Raw genomic sequence first — 11,665 nt, forward strand, 5'->3', positions numbered from 1 at the left:
ATAGCTGGGGTCCCAGGACTGAGTCTTGCAGCACTAGTCACTGCTTGCCATTCTGAAAAGGACCTGTTAATTCCTACTCTTTGCTTCCTGTCTGCCAACCAGTTCTCTATCCATGACATTACCCTACCCCAATACCATGTGCTCTAATTTTGCATACTAATCACTTGCGTGGAACCTTGTAAAAGGCTTTTTGAAAGTCCAGATACACCACATCCACGGGCTCTTCCTTATCAATTCTGTTGATTCTACCATCCTCAAAAAATTCCTAAAGATTAGACAAGCATGATTTTCCCTTCATAAATCCATGCTGACATTGACTGATTTTGTAGATCAATCTCTATTGCTGATTTGATCCATGCCTGGTATTGCTATTGTTGACCCGATCCATGATCCATGCTGGGGATTCCAATATGCCATCTGGGGGTATGTGAATAGCTAAGCGCAGGCTTCAGTCTGATTTACTATGCGGTACCTTACAGAGGCTAAAGACCATGGTCTCTGTAATGTTATTTGAATAAAGTTATTTTTTATGAAGTTAAGCGCATTATGGTTTTCACTGCTTCATGCAGATCCTGTCATTGCTTTTCAAATGTGCTGCTATTACATCTTTAATAATTGACTCGAGCATCTTCACCACTACCAATGTCAGGCTAACTGGTCTTTAATTCCTTGTTTTCTCTCTCCCTTCTTTCTTAATAAGTCAGGTTGAAAGTTGGTTGAAATATACAACATGGAAACCGGTCCTTTAGCATACCATGTTCACATTGACCATTAATAGTAAGATTAAACGAGAACTTACCTGTTTGAAGTTTGATCTGTATTTTATGAGGAGTTACGATGAGGGATTACGTGAAGAACCCGCTCAGCACGCTTGCGCAGCATACTTCAAAGCAGCGGTGTGGAATCACAGATAGACACAGTTATTGAAATAAACATAGTAAAGAAAAGGAGACCTCAGTTATCAGTTTGACCCATATTATTGAGGGTGGGAGCGGAGGGCACGTAATCCCTCATCGTAACTCCTCATAAAATACAGATCAAACTTCAAACTGGTAGGTTCTCCTTTAATCTTACTATTTTACTTCGGAGTCACGTGAGTGACTATGTGAAGATTTTAAAGCTCTGTGATTTCAAACCGTGTAACAGTTATTACTTCACTCACTGCCAAAGTCCTTGAGGGAGGAAGTGTGTTATCTTAATCAACCAATGAATCAGTCTGTAGAAAAACACAACGGTATTTTTTAACAATAACAACAAAGAAATTAAATTGCTCCCCTGGGCTTAAATTAAATATTTGCAGTCTGTATAAAATTATCTGCAAATAAAGCAGGTTTTGCCAACGGCTAATTATAAAAAGTTCTGAACGTTCTTTCCCCTGACCATCCTGCTGTAGCCAAGATGTGGTCGATAGGCACGTCCATTCTTTTGGCCATCGACGTGGATGCTGCCCGGGTGGAGTGAGATTTGTACATGTTAGTGTTTATCCCAGCAGCTTTTATCACCTGCTTGAGCCACCTCAAAATGGTTTGGCTCGTCACCCGACCATAAGTTTATTTATGACTGACCCATAAGGCTTTTTCACTCCCTCGAATATTTTTGGTTGTTTCTATGTAGGACAGTAGGTGGGTCATGGCGCATAACAGTGGTTCTGGCTGGTAAACCCGGAATTCCACGACTGGATTAGGTGTTCCTGGTCTGCTCTGTTTGATCAGTTCCTGGATAATGAAAGAGATCTGGTCTGGAGCTGTGATCATGTTGTCCAGTCACAAAAGGTGTAGTGACTGGACCCTCTGTGCAGATAGAGTGCCTTCAAACATGAGTGTTTTGAGCGTAGATTGTTCCAGGTTGAGGGATCTGGCTGGTGGCTATCCCCTGAGGTATGTCAGGACCATACTGACATCCCATATATGGGTGTACCTTGGTCTAGGGGGGTTAGAGTTGTAAATACCCTTCATTAGTTTGACCACCAGCGGGTGGGACCCCATGGCCTGTTGTCCTGGAGCTTGTTTTAAATAGACAGACAGGGCACTTCTAGCTGTGTTGATGGCACTGTAACTGAGTCCTTCATCGTGGTGAAGGTTCGCCAGGAATTCCAGTACATTGGTAACTGTAGCGGTTGACTAGGTGGTCCCTGTATCCAAGCAGTACTTCTCCCACTTTTTGATGCTGGACAAGTACTGTTTTCTTGTGGATGTTCGGAGGGATGCCGTGGAGTAATGGGAACCATGGCTGTGTAGGCCAGTCGGGTACTATCAAAATACCTGAAGCAGAGTCCATTTGTATTTTGCATAGTACACGGCTGATGAGGCAGGACATGCATAGAAGAAGAAATGTCCCCAATTGCTGCCTCAGGGTCTGGTTCCCAAGCGACATACATAGGTACCTGGTGATTTAGCCTTGATGCAAATAAGTCGATATCTGGCGTGCCATATTGCTTAATAATCTTTGCAAACACTTTGGGGTTTAACATCCATTCAGTGTTGTCATTAAATTTGCGTGACCTGGTGTCTGCCACTGTATTTAGCTTACCTGGCAGGTAAGTTGCTGATAGCCAAATATGTCTTTCGACACACCATTGCCAAATTGTGTTGACCAATTTGTTGCATGATATCGATTTTATGCCGCCCATATGGTTAATGTAAGCCACCACCGTAGTATTGTCTATTTGTAACCGTACATGCAAGTGATGCATATTGGATGCATATGCTTTTAAACCATAAAAGGCACCCAACATCTCTAGATAGTTAATGCCCAGTGTAAGTAGTAATGATGACTCTAGGTTAGTCCATCTACCACCTGTGCTGGATATGGAGTTAGTCGCTCCCCAGCCTTGAGCACTGGCATCTGTTTGGATAACTAAAGTAGGGTTAATGATGATGATAGGGCTGAAACCATGCCAAACGTTTTCTGCCCACCACTGTAGTTCTGATATTGCTTCAGTGGGTAATTTCATGATACGATCATAATGACCTGCATGTCGTTTTGGTGCCTGTACCTTTGCTCTTTGTAAGTTTTGATAGTGCAAAGGTCCGAATTGTGTAGCCGGAAATGCTGCTACCATTTCCCCAATTACCCTGCTACTTGTCGAATAGTTGGTCACTCGTTGACCATTAAATTGTTGCATGATTGTGTCAATTCAGTTGTTTTGTCTTTTGGCAATGTTACAGACATGTGGGCTGAGTTGATTGTGAAGCCCAAGTAGCCATGGTTGTGGATGGCTTCAACTTAGATTTATCTGGATGTAAGACAAATCCCAAGGTTTCGAACAACTGTTTGGTAGCTGACACAGCTGATATGCCAATTCCATGGTCTTGCCTGCTATTAAGATATCATAAAAATATGCCATGACCATATGTTTTTGTCTTCTTAATATTGCCAGGGCTGGTTTTGGTATCTTGGTGAATAATCTTGGGGCTGATGTTAAGCCATTGGGTAATGCTTTAAACTGCCATTGCTGCCCCATCCAGGTAAATTTCAGGTATCTGTGATGATCCTTGTGAATGGGTACTGAATAGTAAGCATCTTTGAAGTCAATGCTTGCCATGAAGTATCCTTTGGAAATCAGTTGTTTGGCAGTAACAAACGTTTCCATTTTGAAATGTACATACTTAACAAACATGTTTAGTGAAGTTAAGTCAATGATGATGTGACACCCACCATCTTTTTTAGTTTTAGTGAATATATTTGACACAAATTCCAAGGGTTCATGTTTTGTTTTTTCCCATGATACACTTAGTGATCATTCTCACCAGTTCAGCTTGTCCCTCTCGTTTCTCTTTAACTGAGAGGGAAAAGACCCTCTGGGGTGAATGTTGAACTGGTGGCAAGTTTTCTAGTATAAATTGTATTTTGTATCCACTAATGCTATTGAGTATATACTTGTCACTCTTGATAGACTCCCACGCTTCCTTAAACAGGTGTAATCTCCCCCCTGTTAGTATTGCGCCCCTACTTTCTATATGCTGGTAGGAACCAGACCCACCTACCTCCATGGTTATGGGTGTTTCTTCTGTCTCTTCCCAGACCAGTGAGTCTTGCGCGTTGTCTGACGTGGCGGTGATGTTTGGGGGTGGCGCATTTTCCATGGGGTCCGCTCTGGGCCTTGGTCTAAAAAAGACTTCAGGTGGTGATATGCAGACCCCGAGCTTTCACCAGTCCCATAGGGTAGACGTCGACTGGTGGACGCGATGGGGGTGCTGCCGCTTGGGTATTGTTGTTTTGGGTTTGCTCGTCCCGGGGCCTGCCCTCATGAGACCGAAAAGTTTTTTAGAGGCCTCTTCCATATCCTTTACTTTTTCGTGAGGTCTTTGCCAAAGAACAGTGTGTCTGGCTCAGTGGCTGGGGTTTTGCACAACCCCGCAAATTTTGGATTTAGGGCAGGTCTTATAATTTCTTTACGGAGGTTATTTATCTCGAACTGCGTATTGCACAACAGCGCGAGAGTTGGTTAGTGGTCATCTCCGTGTTGTCCACAGAACGAGCAAATGATGTGATTGCTGACGTCAGTAGCCTGAGGATCCGCTGCAGTTTCAGCTCCTGGTCCCGAATATTTGTCCCGACGTGCCCCTTGATTTGGCTGTTGACAGCCGGCACTTTGAGAGACTCACAATTTTCTGGAGCCGTGTACAATTCTAAGGCCTCATTAACCACCTGCTCCTGTAGGGGCCTGTTGGGGAGGTGGTTGATGCTGGCCGCTAGTTTAGGCTCTAATGGCCTTCCTGCACGTGGGGCTGCCACGTAGCGGTCCACCACACCCAGCAGCTCTTCCTGGTCCTGCACCCCTTGCATACTCCCGACTTCTTCAGCCAGCGTCCCCTCTTCCTGACCAGCCCAGTCCTGGTCACCAAAGCTACCCTCTGGTGAGGAGGAAGCGATGGGCAGTGCACAAGGCACTGTGGAGTGAGTGCCTGAACTCCCCCTGGGAGAGCGCGCCTCACGCAGCGCGTCTCGCTGGAGCACTTGCTCCAGGAGCTGCTCCATGCGGCTCAGGCGCTGTCTCTCCCCCGTGCGGGTGGAGAGGCGTCCCCGTTCGACGAGTCGGAAACCACCGGCTGGACGCTTTTTTGGGTAGCTTTACATCCAGCCCGCTGCTCAGGCGCTAGCGGGACTGGGCTCGGCACGGTGTCGGGGATGGCGGAGCACCCGGTAAGCGGTCCTACCACCTGTTGCTGCCCCCCACAGATGGAACGCTCCTCCGTTGGAGTCGAGCGGGGGACAGATCTCTTTGAGAGCCTCTTCTTAGTCACACTCATTCTGAAAACAGAAATCAGAAGGCTCTCCTTTCACAAGTAAAGCCAACCTCAGTTTAACTTACCTGACGGTCCGTCGTTTAAACTGCAGCGGGAGCGCCTGACTCCCGCTGCGGCCGCTGTTGCACTGCTGAACGCAATGCCGCGCATGCTGCTGAGCTGGCTCTTCACGTAGTCACTCACGTGACTCCGAAGTAAAATCATTCATTCACACTAGTTCTATGTTATCCCATCCATTGCATTCATTCGCCACTCACCAGAGCAAATTATAGCGGCCAATCAACATACAAACCCGCAAGCCTTTGAGAGGTGTGTGGGAACCAAAGCACTCAGAAGGAACTAATGTGGTCACAGGGAGAACATGCAAATTCCAAACAGCCAATACCCAAGATCAGGATCAAACTCAGGATCTGGTATTGTGAAACAGCATCACCGGCTGCGCCACCGCCACTTGAACAATTGTAAATCCTCCACTCTTGCTCTAGTTCTGAGGAAGGGTCGCTGACACTGAAACGTTGACTGATTTATCTTCCCACAGATGCTGCTTGACTGGCTGAGTTCTAGCAGCATTTCTGTTTTTGATTCAGATTTCAGCACTTGTAGTATTATTTGTTCTTCACCATCCCTTCTTCCTGATGCCTTGTAAGTATTAGATTGGGAGGTTTGCCCCACTGCTGATACAGATGACTCCACTTCACTTTTTCTAACAAGATCTCTATGTGAAACTCATGATTCACATTCTATCATAAGTCAGCTACTCTTCTGTTCTACAATTTATATTTAGTTTATAAAGGAGGCTCATCAATTCTAGCTCCTCCACTTTAAGAGTAACAGGTTGCCAGCCAACTTTATCAAGCCCACTGCTGATGCATGTAGATAGTGAGCAAAATAGTTGGTGCTGGCTGCATACAAGCAGTCATGCTAAAACAACAGCCAATGTCAACTGCCACCACCTAAATGATGCATATGATGATCAATATGCAAATCCTGTATTGCCCGATTAGTAAACCAATTTAATCTCCTATGTCTGCACTTCCCCATCATCACCAAATGCATCCCTGTTAAATTAGCCATTGATCCGTTTTGTGTTTCCTCGTGGATATATATTAGTTGCTTTCTGAACTCACCATACTCACATAATGCAAGCTAATTATTTGACCAGCAAATTTTGATATCAGTATGTCACTGAGAGTAAATCACATCCATTGTTGATATCACTATTGCTGCAAATGCCAGACCATTACACTTCGTATAGTGCCAGGGAGATGGGAACATACTGTAACATTTGTCTGGGAACTCTTGTTCGATAATGAAAAGCCATCAAAGAGAGAAAATAAAAGGCTCAAAAATGTACACAGTGAAAGTCAAACTGAGCAGGTAGAATTTGATTATATTCTAATTTTCCAAATATAGCAACGCTTGAAGATTTAGTATGATTGCTCTAGCTCAGATTAATGATATGACTTTTCATCTTATTCTGATGAACATGACACAATTTAAATTGAACAATCCTGTAATTTAGCACACACAAACTATTATTTAAAATTCCTACCATGGAATAAAATTATTTCAACGTAATGTCAATTGCTACCATTAACAAGTGGGATTTTGGAACTATTGTGAGGAATTTCTTGAGCACTGAAAGCAGTGAGAATTAGTAGTGTCAAGGAGCTTACTTTAAAATATTTCCAAAAGTAAGATAAAATATCCGGGTTCATAGGTCCTCACAATTCATTGAAAATTATATATTAACATTTCAGTGTCAATTTACATTATGCAATTCAGCACCAATGCAAAGAATCATGATTTTAAATCCATAAGTATGATTTCAAATCAGTAAGGGAGAGGAGATGGGGAATCCTGCAGATCAATGCGGAATCAGGCCAAATAGTCACTCTCTCAACAGCAGTTGATGGATGGTACGTGGAACATAGATTAGAAACATGAAGAAGTTCATAATAATTGCTGGCTACCTTTGCGAATGTCAACAACATGTGGAGAAATGAAGAGTTGTTCATCAGCTTTGAAGCTTCACCCCAGGAAGGTTTCAAACAGGGACGATCTGGATCAAGAGTTACAACATCTACTTTTCTTTGGAAAAGAAGCAGCACGCAGTCCATGATTCTCATGATCAAGTGAGGTGGTTTGCCTAATTTGCGCACTGTGGCAATATCAGCAGGTTTAATTGTCTGCAAATATTTAAAAACAATATAAATTATAATTTTTGACAAGACCTTTAACCATTCATACACAAATCAAGTAAATGCAATGTCATGGAAATCAGGGAAAAAAACTGCAGATGTGGGACATCCAAAATCCAAAAAATTGAAAATGCGGGAAATACTCAGCAAGTCAGGGAAAATTCATGGACACAAAAAAAAACACTTTTTTTTTCACATCTCTGACTGTTTATCAGAACTGAGAAAGAGTGGAAACAAGTTTGTTTTAAACAAGTTCGTTTTTAATTTGCAGTCACGTTGAATAGAGAAAATTGGCAGAGATGGAGAATGATTTGAACAAAGGGAATATTACTGATTGAGAGAGGCCAAGTTTGTGATAGTGATAAGCTGTAAACTGTAATAATAATTTTCTACTCTCTCTATAGACAATCACACTCTCAATGGCAATATCAGTAACACAAAGAACTTATTTCAAATACACCTGAATTGCACTCAAGATTAGCAGAGAACCCAGCTGCCCTTTGTTATCAGGTGGCAGAGGCTGAAACCTCACCCCCTTGGTGCTAAGCTGGCTTTATGATGTTCTTTCTGTCATAGGCCTTTTCAATTATTTCTAAAATGTTTCTTAAATTCTCAGATTTTAAAATAAATTGAATTAAGGATGAGTCTCACCCTGGACACTCCCTCTTCTCCCCTCCCCCATCAGGCAAGATGTACAGAAGTGTAAAAACCTATATCTCCAGATTTCAGACAGTTTCTTCTCAGCTGTTATCAGGCAACTGAACTATCATTTCACCAACCAGAGAGCAGTCCTGTGCCATTGGAAACTGTTGGACTATCTTTAATCTGACATTTCTGGACATTTTCCTGCACTAAACATTATTCCCTTTATCCTGTATCTGTACATTGTGGGCGGCTTGATTGTAATCATGTATAGTCTTTCCACTGGTTGGAAAACGTTTTTCACTATACTTCAGTACACGTAATAATAAACTAAACAAAATCTAAACTAAATAATAGTGGGGAAAATATTTATTTTCCCTTATTTTTTAAACCTAGGTCAGCAACTTCATTCACGTGAAGAGGATCACACTATGTGCAACATCTATGGTAGGTGTGGATCCTAGGTACTACATACAAACGACTACAAGATCCATGATTGTGTTCTGTGCTGGAACCAGTGCCAAGTCCAGCAGGTGACTAGGAGATAAAATACACTGGCATTTAATCTCACTGCATTACTGATTCCAGTGCTGCAATATGCAGCATTGGAAAACAGGTAGATGCTGATCTATGAAGAAGACCACCCCGGATGTTCTTGTCGGCACCTTTGTTAAAAGGTATCTGCATTCTCTACTGACATTGAGTATTGGAACTCCACACCAAACACATATTTTTTTTTTAAATTCCAATCAAAATCAATCAATGGCAAAGTAAGAGAACCTTTTTTATAAACAGCTGAATAAATATTTGGGTCCAAGAAAAGAAGCAGAAATTTCGCAATGTAATAGAAGAAATTCAAAATCAACAGCATTTCACTTGCATTTATTGGTTACAAACATTTGGATATTTGGTAACAAACCTGTAAAGCTGCTTCAGCTTCTTCTAATGCAGGCTTGGCTGCTTCCAGTTTTGTTAAAGCTACAATTTTTTCAGCGGCTATGTCATCTACAAGGAGCTGAGCTTTATCTTTCACTTTTTGAACCTGGGCTTTAACAATCTCAGCTGCCTGTGCCTTTAAGGTCACTTCTTGCAGAACTTCATCGGCTTTTTTTGAAGCAACCGCCAAGTCTTTTTCCTTAATCACAAGTTCTTTGGATAGTTCATTGACTGACACCTCGGCTTCCATAAGCTTTGCCAAACCTACACAGAAAAAGGAATGGTTAAGGAGCGAGCAAGTACTGAAATGAAAAGACAACCTGCTCAGTACATACATATAATACGTTTAAGAACAATATTTGTATGTCATTTGTAAAGGTGTTGGGAAGCAGCCTTACAGTATGTATTTCTAAAGAAAGTGACATTGTGCAGTTGCTTCATTCTATTTATTAAGAAGTGTTATTTTATTTTTCACTTAATGCACAAACCATGAAGGTGTCCAGTAGCAATAGAGATGTTAGGATCCTATAGTTGGACTTCCACACATTTATTCTCTTGCACCAATAACTTTGTATTGACTCTATTGAGTTATTGACTAGATCATGAAGCAAAAAACTCTAAAAGTAAAACTGAAATGTTCATATAATGCTCAGATATTATATGAACATTTCAATTTTACTTTTAGAGACAATCCAAAGTTATTGGTCAAAGATTATAAATGTATGGAAGCCCAGGTCGATACCCTGGAAAATAACATGGTTCACTGCTAACATTTTCAATCATAATGATAGAAAAACAGAAAATGCTGGAAATACATAGCAAGTTATGCAGCTGATGCAGCAGATGCATAAATAGAGTGGCTATCAGAGCAGATCAGAGACTAAATATCCTGTGGTGAATGATTCACCTCCTGACATCCCAATGCCTTTCCAACATCCCACATCAATTCAATTCAATTCAATTCAACTTTAATGTCATCGCACAAATACAAGTATCAGTACAACAAAATGCAGTTTTGCGTCAGTCCGTAGTAGTTGTACATAAAGAAAAACAAAAAAAATAGAAAGAGGGAAGATACAGAATAATCAGGAAATACAGCATGATTAAACAGAGGGGACGGAGGGACCAGAGAAATCTATCGTCGGGACTCCGAGTTCAGCAGTGTGATTGTGTTGTTATAGAAGCTTTTCCTCATCCTACTAGTACGTGACCTGAGGCTCCTGTACCGCCTCCCTGATGGGAGGAGGGCAAACAGTCCATGGTTGGGGTGTGAGGGGTCTTTGATGATCTTCCCAGCCCGTCTCAGACACCGTTTTCGGTGGAGGGCATCCATGGCAGGGAGCGGGGCACCGATGATGTGCTGCGCGGTTTTCACCACCCGTTGTAGTGCCTTCCTGTCCGCAGCAGTGCAGCTGCTGTACCATACCGTGAAGCAGGTGGTCAGGATACTCTCTATGGTACAGCGGTAAAAGTTGGTCAGGATCTGGGGGGACAGGTGGGCTTTCTTGAGCCTCCTAAGGAAGTAAAGGCGCTGCTGTGCCTTTTTGATCAGCTTGGAGATGTTGAGGGACCGGGACAAGTCCTCCGAGATATGTAATCCAAGGAATTTATAGCTGGAGACGCGCTCCACCTCAGTCCCGTTTATATGGATGGGGGTATGACTGCCTCCTCTGGTCTGCCTGAAGTCAACAATAATCTCCTTCGTCTTTTTGGAGTTGAGGACGAGGTTATTGTTGGCACACCACGTGGTCAGGTGCTGGATCTCATCCCTGTAGGCTGACTCATCGTTGTCGCTGATCAGTCCTACTACCGTGGTATCGTCAGCAAACTTAATAATGGCGTTGGATCCGTACTTTGGGATGCAGTCGTGGGTGAAGAGGGAGTAGAGGAGAGGGCTGAGCACACAGCCCTGTGGCACTCCGGTGTTCAGTGTTACAGTGGAGGAGGTGAGGTTATTGACCCTAACAGACTGTGGTCTGTTAGTGAGGAAGTCCAGTGTCCAGTTGCAGAGGGAGGTGGAGATGCCAAGTCCACTTAGTTTGGTGATCAAGCTGGCGGGGATGACGGTGTTAAAGGCAGAGCTGAAATCAATGAACAGCAGCCTGATGTAGGAGTTGTTGTAGTCCAGGTGGGTCAGGGCAGAGTGTAGGGCCGCCGATATGGCGTCCTCTGTAGACCTGTTGGTCCGGTAGCACATGGCACACTTCAGGCATGTAATGGGATTCTCCTGTTTGCCATGATAAATGCATTTCCAACAATCTTTGAGAAGTTCATAAAGGACAAAGCAGCCTATCTGAGCACCACACCTGGTGTTCATCTGAGCATTCATTCCCTTCACTATGCATTTTGTCTACGACATGTATTGCATTTGCTCACCTGGACAACTACAACAGCACACTTACAACCAAAATCACCAAGGGCAACAGGTGTAAGAGAACACCACCATCTACGGAATACCCTCCAAGTTGCAAATCATCCAAAGTTTGAAATATATCACCATTCTTCATCGTCATTGGGTTTACATGGCTGCCCCTGAACCAACAAAGCTACAGCAGTTCCGCAGCACCTTGTCAAGCTTAATTAAGGATAGGAAATACTTGCTCCCTTTGTCACTAATTCTTTAAAATGAATCTAAAA

The 11,665-nt window shown here is 42.9% G+C and overlaps 1 protein-coding gene across 1 annotated transcript in view; it reads right to left on the minus strand.

Moving 5' to 3' along the window:
- LOC129709750 (dynein axonemal heavy chain 5-like) overlaps positions 1–11,665 on the minus strand; it is a 310,815-nt gene that overhangs the window by 135,243 nt on the left and 163,907 nt on the right. The window contains 2 exon segments of the mRNA XM_055656308.1: positions 7,223–7,438; positions 9,012–9,292. Of these exon segments, the coding sequence (XP_055512283.1) occupies positions 7,223–7,438; positions 9,012–9,292 (497 nt within the window).

The sequence above is a fragment of the Leucoraja erinacea genome, chromosome 2 (assembly GCF_028641065.1).
Source record: "Leucoraja erinacea ecotype New England chromosome 2, Leri_hhj_1, whole genome shotgun sequence".
Lineage (NCBI taxonomy): Eukaryota > Metazoa > Chordata > Chondrichthyes > Rajiformes > Rajidae > Leucoraja > Leucoraja erinaceus.